Source organism: Cimex lectularius, unplaced genomic scaffold, assembly GCF_000648675.2.
Source record: "Cimex lectularius strain Harlan isolate CLEC.00 unplaced genomic scaffold, Clec_2.1 scaffold6, whole genome shotgun sequence".
Classification (NCBI taxonomy): Eukaryota; Metazoa; Arthropoda; class Insecta; order Hemiptera; family Cimicidae; genus Cimex; species Cimex lectularius.
The window spans coordinates 2,879,816-2,905,264 of NW_019392677.1; the positions used below are offsets into that span (position 1 = coordinate 2,879,816).

At 32.6% G+C, this 25,449-nt stretch overlaps 2 protein-coding genes across 4 annotated transcripts; one reads left to right on the forward strand and one right to left on the reverse strand.

The window, feature by feature from the left end:
- Positions 1 to 459: 459 nt before the first annotated feature.
- LOC106673783 (protein Star-like) lies at positions 460 to 6,605 on the reverse strand. Its single transcript, XM_014406041.2, has 6 exons — positions 6,274 to 6,605; positions 3,782 to 3,817; positions 3,544 to 3,722; positions 3,289 to 3,483; positions 2,984 to 3,202; positions 460 to 1,606 (listed from the first exon to the last, which is right to left on the reverse strand). The coding sequence occupies exons 1-6, from the start codon at positions 6,386 to 6,388 to the stop codon at positions 1,466 to 1,468; spliced, it is 885 nt and encodes a 294-aa protein (XP_014261527.1). The 5' UTR covers positions 6,389 to 6,605; the 3' UTR covers positions 460 to 1,465.
- Positions 6,606 to 8,530: 1,925 nt separating this feature from the next.
- LOC106673859 ((E3-independent) E2 ubiquitin-conjugating enzyme UBE2O) lies at positions 8,531 to 24,544 on the forward strand. 3 transcript variants are annotated; one of them, XM_014406208.2, is made up of 23 exons: positions 8,531 to 8,717; positions 10,416 to 10,856; positions 13,911 to 14,084; positions 14,154 to 14,312; positions 14,383 to 14,532; positions 14,606 to 14,945; positions 15,029 to 15,163; positions 15,326 to 15,456; positions 15,516 to 15,644; positions 15,714 to 15,922; positions 15,981 to 16,301; positions 16,810 to 16,971; positions 18,411 to 18,559; positions 18,667 to 18,744; positions 19,642 to 19,930; positions 19,987 to 20,072; positions 20,207 to 20,356; positions 20,420 to 20,583; positions 20,643 to 20,904; positions 20,963 to 21,164; positions 21,239 to 21,345; positions 22,994 to 23,172; positions 24,421 to 24,544. In XM_014406208.2, exons 2-22 carry the CDS (start codon positions 10,647 to 10,649, stop codon positions 23,140 to 23,142), a joined length of 3,756 nt encoding a protein of 1,251 aa, XP_014261694.1. In that variant the 5' UTR covers positions 8,531 to 8,717; positions 10,416 to 10,646; the 3' UTR covers positions 23,143 to 23,172; positions 24,421 to 24,544. The 3 variants fall into 3 exon arrangements, with proteins under 3 accessions (XP_014261694.1, XP_014261695.1, XP_014261696.1); XM_014406209.2 differs by having other exon boundaries at positions 19,987 to 20,068; positions 20,206 to 20,356; XM_014406210.2 differs by lacking the exon at positions 18,667 to 18,744.
- Positions 24,545 to 25,449: the final 905 nt, after the last annotated feature.

Here is a 25,449-nt window from a genome sequence, read left to right on the forward strand (position 1 = left end):
GCATTCTTTCAGTTTTTAATATCATGTGTATTGCACATGCTACAAAAAATGAAACCCAAAACTGTCTTTATTGAGATTAGTTGAATCAACTATAAAAAAAATAGAAGCAGCTGGAGAAGAATTCTGTAATAAAATAAAAAAATGTGGAAGATGGGCTGTTTAAAAATCCTGAATTATTTATCTTTAATCTTATTGTAATATTGAGTACTACATTCAATTTAAGCTTCTATACATAGTTCATTTGACATTAACATCCATTAAGATCTGAAAATCCGTCAGTAAAGTTGCAAAGATGACAAAAACCAGACTGTTCTCACCTGAAGTCAAATATCTAATCAGTTGTCAAGAAACAAGTTTCAATTTCGAGGATTTATTTTATTCATTGTATAATTTTTCAAATCAGTGGAGTACTTTTTTTCCTTTTTTGGAAAGGGAGAGCAGTTTATGTAAACCAGTAAAGTCAAAACATTTCAAATATTTATTAACCAAACAGCAATGTGACATATACATTCCAATGTTAATCTTAAATACAATTTTGTATTAATCCTTTTCATATATAAACAATTAGTAAGGCACTAAACAGTTCAAGCATACACTAAATCACTTCAACAATTTAATTAAATACTTAAAAAACCACGATTAACTAGAGCCACTAATTGCATATAATACTTATCTTTGCATTCTATGGGGATTTAATTTTGCATACTGATGAGGTAGAAATGTAACATTAAAAGTTTTTGTAGGAAAAATAAATTTAATTTATTCTTGTTGATATTTTTCTCATACATTTTTCATTTAAATTATAAAATCAACAAAATTTTACAAAATTTATAGAAATAGTTGTACCAATAGAGAGGACTGGAATTTAAAAAATTACCCTTTTTTCGCTCTAAAAAGGTGAGGACAGACAAAAATGATATTTCATAATCGCATATGCATGTTTGAGCAGAATACATACATTTGGTAACTCAATGAATAAATATTAATAAAAAAAAAAGCTTAGCATAGGGTCCTTTACAATTATAGCACCAGAACATCACTCAAGAAACTGTCATTACTTAATTAATAAATATAAAGGAGGAAACTTCACTTCAATACAAAATTAATTAACATGTTTTGTTATTAAAAACATGATTGGAGCATTTGTCAGGGTGACGGCCAGAGAATGTACAACTCAGCAGTTCATGATTTGCAGACATTTTTCATTTTCGCAATTTCCATATCCTAAATGTTTTGCCTGATGAAGGACTAAGTCCAAAACGGTGCCAAAAATTAAAAAAGTCACGAATTGATGAGTTGTTCATTCTCTGGCTGCCACACTGACAAATTCTACAATCATGTATCTGACATCCAGCCGACAAGAAACACCAACTATAGTTACTAAAAACATTGGCAAAATCTATCAGTCTCCTGGCAAAGCACCTTTGACAATAATTTAAAAATAAGTGTTAAAGGTATCGACAATTTAAACCTTCATAAATATAAAGTCATTAGCGAGCCAGTCATGATGTGTGACCTCAGAGTGGACGATATAACCCTGAGAGAACATAAAATCTGATATAGCGTCCTTACCACCAGGAACATGGATAAATTCGACAGAAAGTGTCTGAAAAGTTAAAAGTGATTATTTTATTCTGATGGGCTAAAAAAATTAATTTAATTTTAAATTACTTTTTGTTTATAATAAAGTGAATACATATCGTTCATACATGAGTTGAAAAAAAAGAGTAAATATTAAGAACAATATATCTAAGTTTATATTTTGTAAAGAGAATAAGTAACTCTGCATCCATCCATCTTTGTATAAAATTTACCATTATGACTTGTCATAGCAGCCACAATAATTATTATTAATATGATTATTTCAGTGTTTGGCAGTATGGGGACAGACATCAATTTCGTCTGTCCAGCTGTGAAAGTTAATCTCCGAGGGCTTTGAACAAGGTCATTTCAGCCCCCAACTCATCCAATATTTAAACCAAGACCGGCTACACACTCACTCATTCTTAAATACATTATTTCATCCAACCATACCTATCATCCAACCCACCACTCTCAAATTTTATTATTTGGAGATCGTGATATGTGGTCTTGCGTGAAGTAGGTTTAGAAAAACATTTTCTTTATTGTGCCAATGTTTCGATCTTTATTTAGATCATCTTCAGGGCCTGGGTTTTACATTGTTTCGATTATAATGTTTGGAAATCCCAGGCCCTGAAGATGATCTAAATAAAGTTCACTAAACAGCTACTGGCCTGGGGATTCTGCCCAGGTTGCAAGTGGGTAAAGTAACTAGGGTGTATATTATTGGTGTCAGTGAGAGAATTTTGTGTGCTATGCATGTTTTACTTAGAAAAAAGAAAAAAACTATAATAGCCTTCAAAAACTAAAACTATTCGCAATATCTACAATTAAAGATCCCACACCAGTAACAAATAAGTTTAACGTAATTTAAATATTCTAAAATCATTTTATTTTTTCATCAATTAATAATCTAAATTAAAGCTCATTAAATACTACACACTTTTATGTTCTGTTACAACCTAATCTAAAATAAAAATACTTATTTTAAAAAAATCAAATTTAATTCATTTTGATAAAGAAAAGTAAAATAAAAAAAATAATAAATATATTTTCGTTTTGACTTATTTTAAAGTAAAATTACACTTTTATCAAAACTGTTAAATCAAGTTTTTTTTTAAATAAAAATATGTCTTTAGTTGCAACCTTTTTTAAAATTAACATATTTTTATTTTGAGGTCAAAATTTAACTGACTCACTTCATTTGTGTGCACACCTATTATTTTATTTTACAAAACAGCTCCTCACCCAATGGAGGACAGAAAGGGAATTGCCCTTTTCTAGTCCCTACTCCTTTGGTCATAGCAACATGCGTGTCGAAGGGCAGGCAGTACATTTAAATCCAAACATGACATATGTATTGGGACAATTATAATTTTATTTAACTGTATTTTGATCTAACCTGAATGTCAAGTGCCTGGAAAGGAATAGTTTTGAGAACGGCAAGCTCTGCACCTTCAACATCAAGGCTGAAGTAATCAATTCGGGTCCTGTTGAGAGCTAAAAGGTACGAATACAAGGGAAAACATTGAACATCGACAGTACTTGTGCTCTCTTTTTTGTCATTATTAACCCCTGTTCCTACAATTTTGCCCATATTTTTGTTTTGTTCGAATTGAACCTGGAAGTCCAAACATTATAAATCAATAAAACAAATTGATTTTTTATGTATAAAAAATGAAAAAGGAAGTGAAAACGTTTACTGACAATTTCTGGGTATGGATTAATGCTCACACAGCAGGGTGAGAGCCAAGCTCTTCTGTTTTTCCGTAACATTTCAGCAAAATTAAGCGGATCGGGTTCAATCAAAAGGCCTGTCCAATTTAGGTATCGTTCGAAATAAAGAGTATTAGATCTTGTTTCTCCATCAAGAGCTCCAACTTCGATGAAAAACCCATTTGTCTAAAATAATCATCAAAATTGTTTGTGATATCATTTGGACATTTCAATAAAAAAACCAACTTTGTTGTCCAGTATGCTCTTGACTTTATCGCTCTGGCCCATTGATGGATCTTTGACATTTGCATGACTCAGGCTGTAAGGATGGTTAGCTGGGTCTACTGGTGGTATTAAAAAGTGTTTTGTGATCTTATTTAATAGCTGCGGGTTGTCCATGGCGACCGCTGGCCCATTCAATGAATCTACAAGAATAAAAAATAAGACTAATTTTCCAGAAATAAATAATGTGTCAATCAATTACCTGGTGTATAATTGTACCATCTTGCTAAAACTTCATCTGCAACAGAATTGAAAATATAAAAATAAATAAATGTAATATATAAATATAATACATTTCTTTATTTAATGCAAATAATTCATATCTTTTTATAAAAATGTAATATGTAAATAATTGTGAAAATAATGTGAATAATACAAAAATGCAGCTTTAATTAATAATACATGATCATAATTCATAACCACAAAAACCAACAATAAATGCATTTTTACACTATCTTTAACAAATAATTAAATATGCTATTGTTGAGCGATTTTTAAGGAAAACCTCATAAATTCACAATCGAACTATGTACATTTCTTTTTAGTGTATAACACAATAAATTTAATCTAACAAAATAATTTTTAAAAAATATATTTTTTTAAATATATGTATTGAAGTTTTTAAACGAACTAAATTAATATATATTATATGCATATACACAGGGTGAGTTTAACTTCTGTTCCCCTATTTTTTTGGGATGTTTTTCCAACACATTAAACTTCATTTTTTGTCTGCTTTCCCAAGAACACTATTTCTAACTATATAGGATAGCGGGATACAAACAGCATACTATTTCAAACAGCAAGATATTGATCAATTAATCTTTTTATGTAAGGTTTTGGTTGATGTGAAAAAGCTAGTGTCAGGAGCGGGATTCGAACCCAACCTTCGGCTTGAACCAGGGTTCAAATCCTGCCCGTGACGCTAGCTTTTTCATTTCAGCCAAAACCTTATGCAAAAAGATTAATTAATTGAAAGAAGTAATTTGGTCAATAGATTACTAAATATAATGGATACTCATCAATGTACATTGTTTGAACTTTTTTTTTTGCACTGAGTGCAACATTGCAAACATATTTAATTTGGAGCAACTTTTTAAAGGAATAAATTATTTAATTAATTAATTTAATTTATTGTTACATACAACTTTTGGCCAGTTTTGGTCAGGCACCAACAAATTCTTTCTCGGTACTGTCGTACTCTTGAAAGGATATCTGGAGAAATTTCATGGCAGGTAGCTATTATTCTGTATTAGTCTGTTCATTCTTGTATGTCCTGAGGTAGGAACCCAATTGCCATTTCTGTTTCTTTTATTATATTAGGTTCTGTAGTTTATATGTTATGTTTCGGTCCTTTTTGTAAGTTTTGTTTCGGTGATGTTGAATTTTGTTTGTGTAAATTTAAGAATATATTGTCCTTCTCATTCTCTCTCCTTGTCATTATCTAGGCCCTGAATCCTATTGTAGCCAAGGATCTTGCCATAAAAAAAAGATTCATCCAAAAATGGATCCTTAATGTGTGCAAAACCTGGTGGAATACGCAGGCATGAGAATGCAAAGAGTTCATAGAAGAGCCATCCACAATATTTACAAAGGAATGGAAAATAACCATAACCGAACCAGAATCGAGGCTCTGCCATACAAGAAGTCACATGGAATGAATAGGAGACCTGACTGAAGAAACATGTGAAGATATTACCAGGAATAAGGCAGAGACCGCAGAACACATTTTATGTTTTTGTGAGGGTCTGTGCACATGCAGATTCTTGCAACTAGGAGAGGAAAAGCGGCAAGCAAGATTCTCCACTAAGGAGCGACTGGCAAGGCTATGGAGGTATATTAACATTCTGAAGCTAGCTAGTGAGTAGTAAAATTAGAAGAGCACAATAGATCTACTCAGGTCGAGGTGCAGAAGATCTTGTGGCCACCTCTTTTATCCCTGCCCCTATCCCTATGTGTATGATACATATTTGTTTTTACAAGTGTTTTTGGCTTTATAATGGCAGTCATTGTGGTGAATGGCTTTTAGTTTAAGTTTAGCATAAGCCTGGGTTAAAATTGTTAATAAGGCATTGTTTGTTAAACGAAATGTTAGCAACAGTCCATTATATTTAGTGGTCTGATTGATCAAATTACTTTGTTCAATTAATTAATCTTTTTATGTAAGGTCTTGGTTGAAATGAAAAAGGTAGTGTCTCTTGGAAGCAGGATTCAAACTCACAACCTTGGGCTTTTGGACCTTGGGTTCGAATCCCGCTCGTGACACTAACTTTTTCATTTCAACCAAGACCTTACATAAAAAGATTAATTAATTGAAAGTTAGCAATAGTGTTGTATAGTAGTTTTATACACATATCTTCTAAGTAACAGCCTGACTGGCTGCTTTAAAAGTCGATGTTGGGTGTTGGTCTGACAGTACATTCAGCATGAGTTAACAGATTTGCAGGCCAATGCCCAACATCAAAACTATAAGCTAAAACTACTTTTAGTACACAAATGTTTTGTTTCGAAAAGTTACTTAATTTTTACAGTGTAAGGTTTTAAAACTATACAGTACCAAGTAGTGATTTAACAGCAATAAATGACATTTTAAATTGCATTGCAAGCCTGAAAAGGCAAATTTCTTTTCGTTAAGACACCGCCCATTTTTTTTTTTTTTTTTTTCAGGAAAAGAAATAAGCAAGTAATAATTACTTGAATCTATATTGGAAAAGTCCGATCTGGAATAATAGTAGTACAGAAGTTCGATGGTGATAAATGCGGTCGCGATGTATAGAAATATTTTCGTCCTCTTCTTGCATCTGAACATTTTGGGTGAGAATCAGAGTGAAGTGTGTACATGAGCAACGGCGGGAACCTGGTCGGACTTAATCGAACACTTTAAAGTAGAAAATACATAGTGCAAACTTAGTTTGCCAGTGCCGATAACACGGATGAATACGAAGTTAAGAAGGAACAAAGTGCCGATAACAGTATAACACACTCTGCTACCTTCGTTCGAGAGGCGACCCGGCCTCTGACTCTGTGGCACCTGAACGGGCAAGGCCGAAGGCAGTTTCGTTACCTGCACCGTTAGTAGTTTTGGACGGATAATTTACTCTTCCCAAGTATCTATTTACTTAAAAAAAGTATTCCACTGTATCTTTAACATTAATGTTTCTTTTTGATATATCTCTAAATTTTTGTTCTATAAAGAAAAATGGTCCTTCTGATATAGGTTAGGATTAGCTTAGGTGTAGGGTAGGGGGAAGTCGGGTTCAGGTTAGAGTTAGGTTAGGATCGGTTAGAGTCTTAAAATGTCTCTACAAATGTGATGCGTTTAAACATGAATTTAGTTCATCAGATGGTGTCGAACATAGAATAACAGGTATCTGTTGAAAATCACATGCCAATTATAACCAAATGGCCATTCGCTTCCACATAAATCTTGCAATGTTCGATCCAATGCTTCCAATGATTTTTTTTATGCGCCGTTGTGCATTCATCCAGTATAATTATCTTACATTGCGGGAGTACTTCACTTATTTCTGGTGATTTTGAAATGTTGCAAGCTGGCGTTTCACGGTTTTGTATATTCAATGGCAATTTAAGTGCGATTCGGCATTATTCAAAAGATATTTTGTGAACGTATACCACAATAAAAGTTTTTTTTCTCGTTGTGTCGTAGTTTGTATTATTTTTGTGACTCTTTGTCACTGGTGTAGTTTTTTTCGAACTATGACCATCTTTTTTTTCCTGAATTGGATTTGGATTTATATAAGCCCGATCTGCATACATATATAACATGTGCACAGTTGAGTTGAGTGATAGCACTTCTCACAGCCCAACGGCAATTCTAGCTTTTGTCATTTACAATAAGTTACCGGCAGGCTTACCTTTCACTCAATTAGGGTAGTAGACTACACCTATTATACAACTAACCTAATTAAGTGTTAATGAGGTACTCAATATTCCCCCATCTTACACCACTTCACGCTAATAAATACATTCACTCTCAATACACGTTAGGTACACAAAACTATCAGCACTATATATAATCAAACAACCCTGTCCCGGAGCAATCGGAGCAGGGGACCCAAAGATTCGTTGCCGTTCTCAAGCACGTTTTCAAATCGGGTGACAATCGTACACGCTTTCTATATAGAGCCAATGAGTTGACCCTTCAATTAGATGGAACACATCGAGCAACCTTTCTCTACATGCCGAATACATCCTTTACTGGAATTAATGGGTATAGGTTTGTTATGTACTTATGTTAAACGAAATTAGTTTAGTAGTAGTTTTATCCGCATGTCTTTTATTTAGTTAATCAGGCCCGTTGAGTTATTTTAAAGAATATATGTGAAATGCCGACGTCTGATTGACAAGTCATCGAGGATAGGCATACCAAGTTGGTAGGTAATTATCAAACTATATGAAAGTATGCTGAACCGTTTTCAATCTTAGGTTTGTTGAACTATTCAAACGCGTTCTGCATTTTGCCATCTTCAGTGAGCACCTGTCTGTCATTTTGTCTTGGTAGAGCTGTATGACAGTATGTAGTTTGATGTTTCCTTTAATTAATTCTTTCTAAACCTCTGATGTACTTTACATGATTCCGTTTTATGATTTTATGTATATATTCAGTGAGACGTTTTGTATATTTCAATTGTACACACGTTTTTACTAACTAATTTAACTATTATCAGTTCAAAGTAGTTTTCTTCTATCAATTAAGAGTATTGGTCATTATTTATTGTGTACTGTTCTATTGAGCAATGACGACGTTTTTTTTTTTTATTTTGCTTCTGAAAATATTCTGATTTGAATAAATACGTAAACTTGGAGAAAGAAGTACATATAAAGACTGTAAATTAATAATAAAAATAGTAAATTGCTTCTTTACAACTTTAATGTAAGGAATTCACCATTTTCGAGCTTAGAGACATATGTAGACGTGATTTGGCACTATAAAAATTGGTAATTGATCCACAGATGTTTTCAAAAAATTTCAGTTTCAAACATTTTTTCGGCGGAATTTCAATATTTTTTTAGAATCTTTTTTTTTAGTTGATTATTTTAACCTTTCAGTTCGGTTTGCCGTCTAATTTGAAATCAGTTTTAAGAAAATTATACAAAATGCCAGCGTGGAAAAAGCGGTAAGTGTAATTTTTTAAAACCACTTCCTGTTAAAAAACAATAAATGAGGTCTAGAAAGAGGAAAGTGTCTTCTGATATGGACAGAAATTGAATGCAAGTTTTGTCCTTATGCTAACTAACTTTGATTTGTTTAATATATTTAACACTACAAAAAGAATAATTGTTCCTGTAGGTCTAGCATACATTAAAATATTGTTGACAGATAGTTTCATTGGTTGACAATTTTATACAATACCCTTAAGAAAGTTGGATAGGATTTATTTTAAATTTTGAAATTATATCATATTAAAGATTTTTTTCGAGGTTCGTTGTACTTTTTTGGTGGAACTCCAACATCAAAGGTCGAATATCGATGAAGCCTTTAGTTCCAACTTTTATTAATTTATTTGGGATGCTTTTCACTTACATTGTACGCATCTTCAGCCTTATCCTATACAAAAGTAATTCTAATTAATAAATATAGTGACAAATATATACATTTTGCAAGGTGCCGTGCCTATTCGCTCCATGTAAGGAGCCAAGGCGTGACACTCCTCGACCAACTGCGACACACCGAGCAACTTTACACAAGTGGTTAATACACATGACTATCATACCAAATAAACCATATCCATGGGCGTGGTCAAATTTCTACAATAAGGTACATGATTGTTCTCTTTTCATTTTGTATTGGATAGACTTACAAAACCAAAAAAATAACTATTTGACTATATTCCACATCATCAAATATTTCAAAGGGGTACTCAATATAGGTGAGAAATGGATCAAAAATGTACCACAGAAAAACAAAAAAAAAACAGTTGGAACTAAAGAACTAACTTCACAAACTCACTAAACTAGCTTCATTGATATTCAACCTTTAATAATACAGTCCTCTAAAAAAGTACAACGAATCTCGAAACATCGTAAACCTTGCTTAGCTGAGCAAATAAGATACCTGGCACATTAAACAGATTCAAAGAGTTGACTCAAATCTTTGGCTAAACTACGAATGCCAAATACAGATGGGAAACACCCCCTTTCTCTTAAAAATCGAACAGGGTACCCGACAAGTCTCGTGACCAAGGATTGGATGCCGTGCCTATTCGCTCCCTGTAAAGGGCCAAGGCGTGCACACTTCGACCAACTGTGACACACCGATCAACCTTATACAAGCGTGTGTTTTTTATTAACCGGTTGTTTAATAATTTCTTGTATTCTTGGACCCCTTCTCACGAATCCAACACATTATACAAGTGGGTCATACATATTACTATTATATTATCAAATAAGGAATATACTGTGAGTGGTAAAATTTCTGTAAGGCACATGATATAGTTGTTTTTTGATTTTGCACTGGATAGACTTACAAAACCATAAAAATTACTGACTATATTCCACAGCATCAAATATTTCAAAGAGGTACCTAATAGGTGAGAATTTGAACAAAAATGTACCACCCAAAAAATCAGTTGAAACTGGCTTCATTCAACCTTTGATGATGTAGTTCCTTTAAAAAAAAAATACAAGGAATCTCGAAAAAAATCGTTGGGTTGTTTTGTTAATCCTACATTTTTAAAAACTAACGCCCGCTCTTATATTTAATAAATGTCATTTTGTGTTAAATATCCTTAAGCGTTGATGCTAATTGTTTTTATTATTTTTTTGTATATGAATGGCTGATATAAAGGAAATTGATGCAATGACGATTCTTTCAGATTTCGTCAATGATGAATAAAGAAAGAGGGGCGAGTGTTGGCAAGCTTGTTGTCCGGATCATCTCTCTCTCTCCGACTCTAATCTGAATCGTGCCGTCTCGCTCTGACCGTCGTCTCTTGCCGTCTCGCTCGCGTCAGTGCCCGTGTTAAGATTCTCATGGGTATTTCAACGAGAAGTTAACTTTTTACGATTGGGATCCAGGCGGATTATAAAAGGGGGCAGGCATCAAGATGGCGTCCGAACACCAGTATTTTTACGAGGACGAGGTCTATCGAATCAATAAAAAGGGCAACATTGAATTCGGTATGGTGTTGGAAAATTCCGAGCTGGTGAGCAGCGACGACAATTCAGATAACGAGGAATGCGCTAAAATAAAAAAAGGACACATCAGAGTCACCTGGCATCCGACCGGGGCGGAAGAAGTCGTCTCGGAAAGAAAGGTTTCAAAATATTCCTTCTTTCTTTTACTCCACTTTCCTTTTTTGTTTTACACTTATTTTTTTTATACATATAATTGCTTTCACTCTTTGACAATATTATTGGAGCAGAGTGATTTTTAACCGGGGTCTGTTTCCTCGGCCGATTTAATTTACCATTGACTGAAATAGAAAAAAACAAAAAAAAACAGACGAAATAAAAGATGATCCTTTTTCCTTTGAAGTACATGCATCAACACGTCTTTTCCTCGTGTACCAACTCTTTCTGGTTTTATGGTTTGCCCAAACAATACTGTCGAAAAACGAACACAGATCTTCAACGTTCGGAACTGATTGATATAATCAGTTGATAATTAATATTACATAATTTTGCAAAAAAAAAAAAAAGAAAAAGCCAACAATCTTCCCTCCATTATCTTCCTCCGTTTATTTTTTATCCTAATGACTTTGGAAAAGTATTTCTCCTTTATATATACAGTTAGTAAAAACGTCTGCATACATTTTTTACTATTTTTTATCAGTTGTTTTGGCCTTTTTAGGTGAAATATACCAAACATACTAACATTTTCAATTAAAAAAATATTCTGTTCAACAGTTGAATAGCATTGAATTCATATAATCATAGGTATACAGTAAACAAAAGTTTGAATACAGATTTTACCAGTTGTTTTGTCCTTTTCTGGTGAAATATGGCCATGAACGACTAAAAAACTATAAAGTTTCCAATTTTCGTGAAAAATACTGCTCACTAGGTGAATATGATGGTTCAACACACTGTTTTTTCCGCAGTGATGTGGATTTCGAGCATTGAATGCTCATCATCATTAGCAGCATTTAGTAAAAAAAAAGTTATTAATTTTTTATCAGTTTTTTGGCCTTTTAATGTGAAATATACTGACACTAGAACATTTTCAATTGTAAAAAAATATACTGCTCAATAGTTGAATATGATGGTTGGACTCACTGGTTTTTCCACAGTGATGTAGATTTCGAGCATTGAATGCTCATCATTGGCAGAAATTAATGAAAAAAAGTCTGTATGCAGTTTTTATTAAGTTTTTATCAGTCGTTTTGGCCTTTTACAGTGAAATATGCCGAAACTATAAAATTTTCTGTTGTAAAAAATATACTACTCAATAGTTGAATATGATGGTTTGACTCACAAACTGCTTTTTCCCAGGGATCTGGATTTCGAGCATAGAATGCTCATTTTAATTGGTGTACAGTTAGTGAAAAAAGACTGCATTCAGTATTTATTAATTTTTTATCAATTGTTTTGGCCTTTACCGTGAAATATACTGATACTATAACATTTTCATTTGTAAAAAATATACTGCTCATTAGTTGAATATGATGGTTCGACTCACACTGGTTTTTCACAGTGATCCGGATTTCAATTTTGTTGAAAAATATATTGTTCAGTAGTTAATGCAATGATTCTATTCACAAGATGGTTTTTCCCGGTGTTCTGGTTTTTGAGTATTGAATGATAATTAAATTTGTAGTTATAAAAAATATACTGCTCAATAGTTGAATGGTGGTTGGACTCACTGGTTTTTGAAGTGAACTGGATTTCAGGCATTGACATTAGTAAAAAAAAGTCTGCTTACAGATTCTATCAATTTTTTTTGCCTATTTCCATAAAATTTAGCAATAAACAACCAAAAACTATAACTTTTTCAATTATTGTAAAAAATATACTGCTCCATAGTTGAAAATGATGGTTCGACTCACATACTGTTTTTTTACTGTGCTCCAGATTTTGAGCACTTAAAGTTCATCATTGGCAGTTAGTTGTATACTGATTTTATCAATTTTTTATCAGTTGTTTTGGCCTTTTTCTGTGTAGTATAACAATGACTAACTAAAACAGTATAACTTTTTTAATTATTGTAAAAAATATAGTCATTGTTGAATATAAAAGTTCAGCTCACAAGATGGTTTTCCCGGTGATCCAGATTTTGAGCATTGAATGCTCCACATTGTTGTCATACAGTTAGTAAAAAAGTCTGCATACAGATTTATTAATTTTTTTTTATCACTTGTTTTGGCCCTTCTCTGTGAAATATACCAATGTCCAATTAAAATCTATAACATTTTCAATTGCGTTGAAAAATATATAATTCGATAGTTCAGTACGATGATGCAACTCACAGACTGGTTTTTCTCAGTGATCTGTATTTTGAGCATTACAGTTAGTAAAAAAATCTGCAATCTTTCTTATATTTTGGGTCATTTTCTTGTTGGCAAACAAAATTCTCACGAAGTCCACTTTTCTGGACATTGGGCTTTACATTTTCTCTAAAAATGTCTATATAAACATATTGGTTATAGACCTTACGAAGATACTCCAAGTATAACATTTTTTTCCTTTTAAAAAGAAATGAATAATTTATATTATTTTATTTTTTGGGGCTTATGCAAACTTCTTTTACTAATTGTATGTAACAATGCCTCGACTTGTACGGAGCTATTTTCTGTTAATGTTTTCCAATCCAAGTGCAAATTTAACTTGTGAAATATATTTTTAGACTGACATTTGATGAGACATTTTTAGTTACAACAAAGTTGTTTAATCATAGAGTTTGGACAAAATCAAATGATATTAACCTCAATAAAAACATTTTATATTGATTATCAGTCATTATCTGAATTTTAATTTAATTAAGTCTTGATGTAGAGAATTTTTTTATGTGCTTGATTCTATACAAATTATAATCCTTTATATTTAGTGGTCTGATTGACCCCAATTACTTCTTTCAATTAATTAATCTTTTTATGTAAGGTCTTTGTTGAAATGAAAAAGTTAATGTCATGAGTAGAATTCGAACCTGCAACCTTCGGCTCTATACGCCGCTGCTCTGACCACTTGTCACGATAAGTCAAGCCGAAGGTCGTGGGTTCGAATCTCGCTCGTGACACTAACTTAGAAATAAATTGTAATAATTATTTTTAACCAGGATGGTAATATTGCTAAATAAAATTACTAATAGCATTTCTTTGGAAATTATCTATTGTATTTGCAGTATCAACCTATTAAACAATATTGATTTATAGGTTGGATTAGCTGATCGATCTCTGATGCCTGGTGATGTTGTACGGAGGATGATAAAAGGCAAGGATACGCAGAGAGGCTATTGTCGGCACATAGAGGTTATGGCTTCAATCCAGATAGTTGGAACAAGGCACATTATCAATAAAATCAACAGTAAAGATCTCAATCCAATTGAGGTTGATCATTGTTTCATCAAGGAATAATGTTACATCAATTTCCATTTCATAAATTTCCATTGTTCCCAGATTCTTTCAAGAGATCAGGCAGTGTGCTTGGATTCGTGGGTTGGAGGTATAAAAGTAGTGCATACAAAAATCCATCTGAGGCTTCCTGATATGTCCAAGTGTGTCGTTACAGATCCAGACACAGTAGGATTTGATATATTTGATGAAAAGAAAGATCCAGTAAGTAGAAGGAATTGGTTTCCTTTAAAATAATGTTGAAAAATTGTCAAGGTTGATTTTATATGATTAGGATGTAGATTTCCCTCACAGAGGCGATTATTACCCTGGGCAAGTCTTATGGGGTCCTTTAAGCTTTCTGGATGAAATTGCTGAACGGGAAGATCCTACACACACTAGAGAGCAGATAAAGTTAAGATCCAAGAACAATAAAATCATTAAGGTAACTATCCAATTCAGTTGGCATACCCGCATTTTTACTATTAACTAGTTAACGTTTCTTGAATATTCACCAGGTTGTCATTGAGGATGTAGAAATCGAATCAGTAGCTGTCCACTGGCAGTGTAGGGCCTACTCGAAAGATGGCGCTGGTTCTGAGAAAGAACAGCCACGACTCCTTATCCAAGGCGATGACATCAAGAGGCTTAAACTGCTGAGTGTCTTTGAGCCTTGCACCCTCCAAGTCGGTGACAGGCATACGTATACTATCAAACCGACAGATCAGATATCGACGAAGGATCAGTGGAGGAAAGAACAGAAAAGGCTCATACTCAAACATGATTCAAACAAATTCAAAGACACGCCTAATATACAGAAAAACTTGCACAAAGATTCTCCGAGTAAAACAAAAAAATGTAGGTTTTTGTTAATTTGATCATATGTTTTTTTTTTCTTTTTAACTTATTACCTTTTCTGTTATAATTAATTTTGCTTTCAGTAACAAATAATATTAACAAATCTGAGAATGACTGCAATAAATCAAAGTTACAAACAGAAAATGGCCATCTTGAAGTTGGAATTAATGAATCTGTTACCATCACTGAGGCTGGTGAAAATATATCAACAGAAACTAGTAAGTTTATTCTGATATATACACAAAAAGAGAGCTTGCTTTGTGTTTGCATTACTCAGTTATTTTTCATAAATTAACAAATTTACACAATTATAAACAAATAAGTTGAAGTGATATATGTTTACTTATTATTAAAATGTTTGTGGCATTTTGTTGTTTCAGATTCTACTGATTGGAATACAGAAAGCTCTGAGGAAGAATCAGAATCTGCCAGCAATACAAGTAGCATTGGAAGCATAATCAGCAATGGTGGTAAAAAGCATCCGTCCCTTCCAGTTAGAACTCTTACAAAGGTGTGTTTCACATATTATCTCTATTTATCACAGAATTTCAATTTTTTTATGGATAATAGGTTTTACATAAAAAAAAGCTTCGAAGGACAGCCCAGAAGAAAACCATGCCTAATGTGAACATTGAACCTGGTAACAAAGTGATTGTTGAGACTATCAGCACCTCGTCAACTGCAGATGTTGTATGGCAAGTGAGTGATCCATAAAATATTTTAAGTACTTTACAATTAATTTACCACATTTTTATATTTATTTTAAAGGATGGTTCAGTTGAAGTCGGAATTCCATCAACTGAACTTTATCCAATACATCATCTTGATGATCAGGAGTTTTTCCCTGGGGATTTCGTCATTGAGAATAGGGAAGAGGCTTGCATGAGAGTTTACGGAGTTGTGCAAACAGTGGACCACGCTGGAAGAACGGCTTCAGTTAAATGGTTTAAGACCTACACCTCAACTGACAGTCCACAGTAAGTTGCCTTGTATATGTAATTTCATTATAAATTTTAATTATGCCCTTGCACACAGGCCAACTCTCTTGATGGAAAATGAAGTTAGCGTTTACGACTTGAAAGACCATCCGGACTTCCAATACCGCCCGGGAACAGTCGTGATACGAGTAGCCAACTTCCAAGGCGAGGATGAAGTTTGTACAGCCGGGCAGGTCCTTGACAATTATCCTGAGGGTAGAGTCAGGGTTTGGTGGGTCGAAGGTCACATATCTATGTGCTGGCCTCAGGACTTGTATAAAGTTGGTGAATACGACTCGGATGGAGGTGAACACTGGGATGACGGCCCTAGCGATGATAATTCCTGGCAGACAGAGAGTGAAGCTTCCAATGAGGAAAAGTAAATATATTTATAATTGTGTTAAAAACTGAGAATTTATAAGCTAAAAATCACTTGAGACTGATAAGTACCACATGTTTAATACAGTCATATCTCACTTAGTGCGAAAATACTCCTGAAGGTAAATTCAAAATTAGTAATCATTATATTTATGATGAATCATATATATACACATTATTTCTTGTATGTATGTTTTATACATAATTGTCAATATAATTAATCTTTTCTTTCCAAAAAAAAAATGTTAAAGCAAATTGTACATTTAGTAGGGTCATGCAAAATGACAGAGTATCTCTGTAATTATTTATCCTTACCACCTACTGCCTTGTCCAAAATGTTTGAGTAATTTTTAGCTTTTAAACATGTCACAATTTAATTAAAGTTGGTTACGCTGAATAAAATAAAACGGAATATGTTTTTAAATATAATTTTAAATTTAAACATTTTAAAAAGGAAACAGATAAAAAGAAGACAAAATAAGACAGATAGCTGTTTAATTTCTTTTCAGCACGGACGATACACATAATGAAAGCCTAAAGCCAAAACTAGCAGCAAACATTGAGAAAGCTCGTATTGCCATGTCCCGTCTTGAAGAAATTTTCACGCAAAACCCCTCATTGCAAACAACAGAAGTGATGAGAAAGCTTCTTGAAGTTTATAAAGATTGCAGGTAATGACACAATATATTTTAAATTATTGATTCTTTGATGGTTATGAAGTTAAAATTACTATTTTATATGACTACTTTATGTTGTCTGTCTACTTTTCCCTGGGAGGTTAGTTTTATTTCTTCATTATTTTTAGACCAGTTTATTTTTTATTGCATTGTGGATGGCAAGATGCCGAAATATCACAGAAAAATTAACTTATAAATTATTATTATTTTTTATGACGGTGTTTCGTAGACGCCGGTGGGAGAAAGTATTGGATATCTACCCTCCAAGTCCGGCGCTACCAGGGATAGCCTGCCGGCTGTTGCATAAAGGATTTAGTGACAATAAAAGTTAAATAATTCGTTTGATAAATAAATTTATTAATTCACAATTTATGATATAAATACAGAAACTAAAATCTGGCCAGAAACAACTTAAACAAAGGTAGCAAGAAAGAAAGATATAGATATAGAGAGAGCTAAGTTGATACACAGAATGGCAATGTTGAGAAGAAAAGAATAAGGATGTTCGTTCGTCTTGATGCTGACTCACGACTGAAGATCAGACGATAATTTCGGGTTTATCCTGATTGGAGTCAGGGAGCCACTCGCCAGACGAAGTCAAAGATGCGTTCGTACCAGGGAGCGACTGGCTGAAGACAGCTGTTGTACGTTCGTACGTACAGGTAGAAAACCAGGCAGTGACTCACTGTTTTTATGGCGTATTGCTGAAAATGTCCTGTTTCTCCCTCCAGCGCCTTGATTTTTACAAATTTTCTGTTTTTCATAATTTTTTAAAATGATAAATTTAAGATAATGAATTGTAAGATTTCTTATTGACTATTCATACGTAAAAATGTTTACATTGGCGTAAACATACGGTTTGTAATAATAATTTTTGAAAACATCATTTGTATAAGTATATCAGCAGGGTCATTTTGCATTCAAACCTGGGGCCTTTACCTTATAGAGATGAGCACTGTGTCACCGCCTGAATCATTGCAGCCATCGATGCCCCCAAGTAAAATTAACTATTTTAAACTTGTTAGTATTGTTAATTATGATTATTCGAAAATCGTGAGATGCGATATGGTGTGACGTACGTTTCAGAAAAAACATTTTCTTTATCGTGCCAACATTTCGATCTTTATTGAGATCATCCATCTTCAGGGCTGTTTGTTTTCTGCATAATTGTGTCTTTCTTGTGTGTCGTGTTGAGAGTGCCCACGATAAAGAAAATGTTTTTCTGAAACCTACTTCACACCAGAACGCATCTCACAATTTCTGAATAATCATCGACTAACGCTCACTAATCACCACACATTGTTAATTATTTTATATCCTTCAAAAATAAATTGGTCTAAAAATAATAAAATAACTTTAAATAATTATAATTTATATATAGATGTGTCAATTAAATGAGCCTATTCTAATGGGTATGATTAACTTATCTGCAGGTATCTCGATAAATTGATGGGCACTATGTTTTTCCATGAAAGCCATTTTGAAGGGCTCCTCGAGAGGGTGAGAGAGAAAGGTCGGACAAACCCAGCTCAAAGAGTGGCTGACCAAGTGAGCAGACTATTTTCACATAACGAAATTTCTGGTAAGTACCATAGTCCAGTTATTTTTTTTTCTACTTAGTCAACTTAACCCCCTAAGCCTAAATGCATGAAATTGTTTTGGATTTTAAAATAATGGACGTGTGACCAGGTGGGGAAGATGTAATCCTGACTGTAGAAGAAGTGAGAAAGTCTAAGTCAAAAGAAGATTTTACCGTTGAAAATAAAGGTAGCCTGATTGTAAGAATTAGTTGCTTAGGTTGTTTCCTTTCTTCCTTTTCTTCCCCTTACCATTTAATTTAGTAACACTGCTGTGGGGTGTTGGTTAAGCTTTTGTTTTGTACAATTAGGGTTATCAATTGAAAAATTAGTTGGTTTTTTATTTTATATAAAGTTCAGAGAATTTCAAGTTTTACCAACTGAGCATGAATATACAAATTTGCAGAATGAAAGTTTAATTGAAAACCAAATTGATCAGGCTGATTGGAATGTTTTCAAATGCAAAGTTTTTTTATATCTCTTCAAGAAGATTTGACAAGATCATTTTGAATAAACTGCTACAAATGATATGTTTTTCATCGAGTTCATTAAAATTTCATTTATGTAGAGCTTTTGATTGAAATTGCTTTTGGTAAAATTTGTGGTTATTTGAAAAGTGGATAAAGTCAAAAATTGAAAACTCAGTAATTGCATGTAAATGTTTAAATTAGGGGGTATCAGTGGCCACAACGGTTATGGCATTGACACAGCGCTCATTACTGTAAGGTAAAGGTCCCGGTTTTGAATCCAGCAGCCCTGCGTTTGAATTTTTTTCTAAAAACACCGTCACTCTGATGGTTCGTATAACCTCGTCGTTGAAATATCCTCATAAAAAATATTCAAATTTTTTCCCTAAATGACTGGCGTATAATAATTTTACCATATTTGCTTTTCTTATACTCTCAACATTACCATAGCTTCCTGAAGTAGTTTTGTTATTTTTTCATTCTCATTTTTTCATTTTCATAATTTTTGATTTAAACCATTTTTCACTCCCGCTGGAGGAATACATATTATTTAATTAACCTCACTTTAAAATATCACTTAATAAAAAAATGTTTGAAATAATTTCTTATTATTTTCCAAGGTGATGAGAAGATTGTAGAGGATGTACCTGAGGAAAAGAGTAGACGGGATTCTTCTGGTGAATTTCTCACAGGTAGTCTAGCGTCTCTTGAAGCTAGGATATCTGCTTCTAGATTAGTGTCTGGACCACCTGTGAGCAACGACACCAATAACCATCCTGTTTCAAACCAAAACGTTGCTGCTAATGTTAATGTCCAGAATCAACCTGTCTGTTCTGTGAATGTGTGCGTTAGGCTTTGTTCTTTGATATTGGCACAGCTTGTGAAAGCACATGCCGAAGTTATAAGAAGGTATTGTGATTATTATTGATTTTATTGTTTGAGTTTATATATTATGTGTGTTAAAGGTTTGGAGGGAATACAGGGTCAATGTCCGAAGCCAACAGTGTTTCTCCCAGTGGACCGCTTACGGAAAAAACTGAAACATCTCCTGGTATAATTATGATTTTATTTTAAAATTTAATTAAATGATTAACATGAATGGATTTAAAAATGTTTTCACATTACCAGTTGTATATGTTACAAGTTTTATATTCTCACAATTTTAAATTGTATGCTTTTCTAAAGGAGCAAATGGATTTCCTGAGCTTAAAGAAAATGGGGATATTGATACTAAGGATGGTTCTAATCTTGTAATTCCCAATTCTCTTGCTGAGCTCAACAGTACGATTGAAGTTAATTCGAACGAGTGTATTATCAAGCCCAATGAAAAAGGGGGTAAGTTTCAATGAAAATAAGTCGACAGCACAAAGAATAAAAGACATACTTTAAATGTTTCAGTGTTTACAATATTAGACACAGCACCAAATAGCCACAAATTCAAATTGACCATGTTTCAACCCACGGATACAAAATCGTTCTTCAGGCGGGTTCGAGGAGAAATCAAACTCCTTAGAACATCTCTTCCTTCAGGAATTTGGATAACCGGGTTTGAAGATCGTATGGTAATTTTACCTTATTTTCTCCTTTGTATTAAGAAATCTAACTTGTGAAAAACCAATAGGATTTGTTCTCTGTGATGATTCGAGGGCCAGAACGGACTCCATATGAGGATGGCTTATTTTTCTTTGATTTCCAACTTTCAGCAGATTATCCAAAAACACCACCCCATTGCCATTATATATCTTACTGCTCAGACAGGCTGAACCCGAACCTTTACGAGGACGGTAAAGTTTGTGTAAGTCTCCTTGGTACTTGGTCTGGTAAAGGGACCGAAGTATGGACCTTGACCAGCAATTTGCTTCAAATTATAGTTTCAATTCAAGGTTAGTTTTCACAATGTGGATTTTATTTGCATGATGCTAAGCGATTTTCTTTCAAAAGGCTTAATTTTGGTGAGTGAACCTTACTTTAACGAGGCTGGCTATGAAAAGCAGAAAGGATCACAACAGGGCAAAGAAAATTCAAGGATGTACAACGAGATGGTTGTTCTTAAACTTGTCCAAGCCATGACGAAACTGATAGTAAATCCTCCCCCAGTCTTCAGAGAAGAGATCAATGCTCATTTCAATCAGCATGCTGAAAAGTAAAGTCCTTTTTTCAATATCGGGCTTGTCAAATTGTCAAAAAACACAACTAAAGCTATGAATATCTTTGTAGATTGTGCCAGAGGTTGGATTCCTGGCTAGACATTTCTGAAAAATATAACAATTCTCATCCTTTATCACCTACAACTCCAACATCATATAAGGATCTTTTAGCTGAAGGTATATAAACAATTTTCTAGGATTTAAAAATAAATCATAGGTTTTTTAAACTTTAATCATTCCTCTTTTCCTTCCCCCCCCCACAACTACCACCTCTTTCTTTTAATCATTCTTTTAATTATTTATTTAAATTATTTTCAATTAATTAATCTTTAATTAAGGTTTTGGTTGAGATAAAAAAGGTGTCATGAGTGGGATTCAAACCCACGACCTTCGACACCAACTTCCATCTCAACCCCACCTTTTGAATTTTCCCTCCTTTTTGCCATTTTTCAAACTTGACTTTTTTATCTCAACCAAACCTTAATTAAAGATTAATTAATTGAAAATAATTTATTTTATCAATCGGATCATGAAACCTAATTGATATTTATTTAAATTTTTTTTTAAGTCATTTTCTGTTGTTGAATAAATTTTATTAGTTGAAAATGATGGTTCTACAAACTTTTTTTTCCCCAGTTACAGTCATGCTCCCGATTAAATCACGTGCTGTTTCTCAGCACATAAAGTGAAAATTGTGCTGCGCCCCCCCCCCCTTAACACAGAATATTGTTTTAGTTTTTATTGGTAAAATTCACTGTTTCTTGAAGAATATCCAGTTCTTCTTTATCCACTTCTTGCGATATTTATTTTTGGTTCAAGAACTTCATTTATCAAAAGGCTGCATGTCGGATTCAGTTAATTCGATGATGTAGCCTTGGATCCTTCAGTTAGTCTCTCTTCCTGTATTGGTTAGCTGTGTGTTATTCACTTACCTGGAAAACGAAATTGAAATGATCCTTAATTTCTCTCTATGAAAGTTCAATATTTTCAGTGGCTCTCAATGTTAAACAATTTCCAATGTTCTTTCATTGACTGCCAGTCTGAATCTGTATCAAGATTTAATTGATTGAATGTACTTTATTTGCTAAATTTAAAATACAATCATTACATTTACGATTACATTAATACACTATCAATTGTATGTATTTAGACATAATTTTGTTAATATAATTAATATTTTCATTACAAAAAAAAGTAAAAACAAGTGGATCCGTTCTATGTGGGGTCATGCAAAACAGGACATAACTATTCTGATTTTAGACCCTGAAATGTTCATTGTCAGATTTAAAAATTTACAAATACGTTTGCCAACAAAATTGGAGAATGTGACTTATAATTTACATTTTAAACTATTTTAATATTTTTTTTTTTTAACAAAGACGTTTCAACTCTGGCATTATATGAATCCTCGGGGAGACAATTTAAAAAAAATCCCATTTGTTGTAAGTACGGCAGGCTCGAATGCAGGGCTGCTGGTTTTGAACCCGCGACCTTTACTTTACAGTGATGAGCTCTGTGTAAACGCCTAAACCGTCTTTTTATTCATTCTGATGGTGAGCATTTGGGGGTTCAAAATTTAGATAACGGTGAAAAGCCTTTTGTGAGTAGACCCATTGTTTTCAACTAATGAATCAATATTTCCACCTTAACTATTTTTATTAGTTTTTAATAAATGATATGAAATGCAATGAATAAAACAGATATAAGAGGCTAGTAGATTAATTATTAAGTGTACTGTAATTGTTTCCCTCTTCTTTAATTTTGAATTGTAATTTTTGTATTTAATTTGATAAGTATATTAATAATTAATGCATATCCTTAACAGTTGGAGAAGTGGCGGATGGTATCGCCTTGCCCGAGTTTCCATTGATTCCGGCTTCAAAGGGCTTTTGCTTAACACTACGAAAAACATTGGTCACATTCAGACAAGCTTTGGCGGACAAACGCAATATGAACAACGGTCTGCCTAGTTAGTACAAGCCAATGCCCTGTGGGGTGAAATTTGTAAGTAGAACCCCGAATGTGTCATCGCCGTTCCACAAACAATATTATATAAGGAAAAATTTAGCGCTTTTGTACTTTTATGTACAAACTTTAAAGACGAGATAGCTTTAAAAAAATATATATATATACATATATACATATAAAATAATAATGTACAAATAAAGGAGCAGCGGTACTTTGTTCATAGTTTGTAGTTTCGCATAACACCAGACTTGTATATATATTATATATATATTCCTACATAGGAATGTTGATATTTAATAGTTTGATAAGTCGTTATTAAATTTTCATTTTTTTAAACTGTATTTAGAAAATATCTACCTCGAAGTATATTGCACATTACATTCCCTTTATATATATGTAATATATTAAAAATATATATTACATAGTTATTTATTTATTTATTTAAAAAAATCACAATACATTCAGTTTTGCTTTGAATTAAACAATAGTATTGCCGAACAGACAATTGAAAGAAAAACAATATGATAATTAAAATTAAATATGAAAGAATTGTTATGACTTCATGAGATAAAAACGATAAAATGATTGAATTCGCATAAATGTATATAGAAGTTGTTGAAAGTAAGTTTGTAGAATTAATTTAACATAAAATAAAAATCTCTAGCAGCAATTTGTATTTCACATTATTTATACACATGTACAGTAATTATTTGTTTATAAATGATTAAATTTATATTTAAATGCCAAATAATTGGTGTTAGGGCACAGATTTTCTAATTGTTTTATTTTGTACTGTGCATTGTACCACTAGTTTTGTAGCTAAAAAATCTTATATTTCTTCAGTAACGATAATAAATTAATATTTATGGGTTTTTTAAAAGTAATTAGAATAAAAGAGATTAAATGGATTATGGGAATTGTTAATATATTTATTTTTTCCTAAATAATATAAAAATTATTTTACTTCGTATTATTGTTAATTTAAAAAATAAATAAGGAAAACTCCTATTGTGTTAACTAAATTATCAATTATAAGTTTTTCAACATTTTCTCTTCAATTATTATTATTGATATTATTGTTTTGTTTTAAAAAGCCATGCATTTGAAGAACTATGTATGAATGAGAAAATGAAAATTGTAATTGAAAAGTCTATTCTGTTTTGCAGTAAACGCACAATAAAGTTCTTTGTTGGATGCTATTATATTGTTTTTCTTGAATCTACCTATCTTCTATTGTTCTAAGAAGGTGGTGACTTTGTTTTTCTTTTTGTTTTTGACTTACAGCTTTTGTTCGGGTTTCGGCCCAACCAGGAGGTCGTGGAAAACGGAAAATCCTTCAAAGGACACGGGCTGAAGTGCAGCTTCTCCCTCGACTTCCGCTGTCATAATAAATTTTCCGTCTTATTTATTTTGTCATTTTATTTCATGTTAGTATTAATTAATGATAATCAAAACATTTCATCTTATATTTTTAAAAATTGGCACTTCATTCAAACTTATAAAATTAAATAATATTTGAATACTTCTACAATGTTGTGTCACTTTCAATCAATATCAAATTATTTATTTTCCAGCTTTTTCCAAAACTGTATCTTTTATTATATGATAGTTTATAGTTTTAAAGTATAATTAATTCTCAGTGCTGCCTTTGGAATTATTTTACTGGAAATTGAGCAAATACTGTAATTAGTCTAAGATGATAATATAAACCAAATCATTAATCATTGAAAACCACACAAATGGTTCACACAACAGCCAATGAGAAGTGAAAGGCAATCAACAAGAAATTGTGACATTATCACGTATAAATGTAAACCATTTGAGTCAGAAACTATGATGATTTAATTAAAAGAACTACAATTAAGTCTATTGGCTGTGCTATGAAAAAATCTATTTTAACTCGTACCAGCTGTAGTGGGTATTTTTAGACCTAATATTTTTTTTCAACTGAATAACTACAATGTGTTCTTATGTTTTATGTTTATTAATTTACTATGTGCAAAGCTAACTTATGAATAATGAATAAAAATTTTCTTGCTTACATTATATAATATTGTATTTTGTTAAAATTTTAGATTCGTGTGGAGCGGTCAAGAATGAGTAGCTTAGAAAAACATCATTTTCATTGTTTTTGCCAATGTTTCGACCTTTATTCGAGTTATTTTCAAGGCATAAAGTGTGGTGAACACTATGACACTACAAGCATAGCACCACACTTTTTTCCCTGCAAATGATCCAAATAAAGGTTAAAAAAAAGGTGTTTTTCTGTGCTACCTCATTCTTGACTGCTACTCATGAATCTAACAAATTATT

Bases quoted from the DNA above. Each gene is read 5' to 3' on its own strand.
- LOC106673783 (XM_014406041.2), bottom strand. From the start codon at position 6,388: ATGTTCAGATGCAAGAAGAGGACGAAAATATTTCTATACATCGCGACC. The intron at 3,723-3,781 runs GTAATTGATTGA...TTATTCTTGTAG, and splicing joins ATGGTACAATTATACACCAG to ATTCATTGAATGGGCCAGCG. The intron at 1,607-2,983 runs GTTAGATCAAAA...TTAACTTTTCAG, and splicing joins TCCAGGCACTTGACATTCAG to ACACTTTCTGTCGAATTTAT.
- LOC106673859 (XM_014406208.2), top strand. From the start codon at position 10,647: ATGGCGTCCGAACACCAGTATTTTTACGAGGACGAGGTCTATCGAATC. The intron at 14,946-15,028 runs GTAGGTTTTTGT...TTTTGCTTTCAG, and splicing joins TCCGAGTAAAACAAAAAAAT to TAACAAATAATATTAACAAA. The intron at 15,645-15,713 runs GTGAGTGATCCA...TTTATTTTAAAG, and splicing joins CTGCAGATGTTGTATGGCAA to GATGGTTCAGTTGAAGTCGG.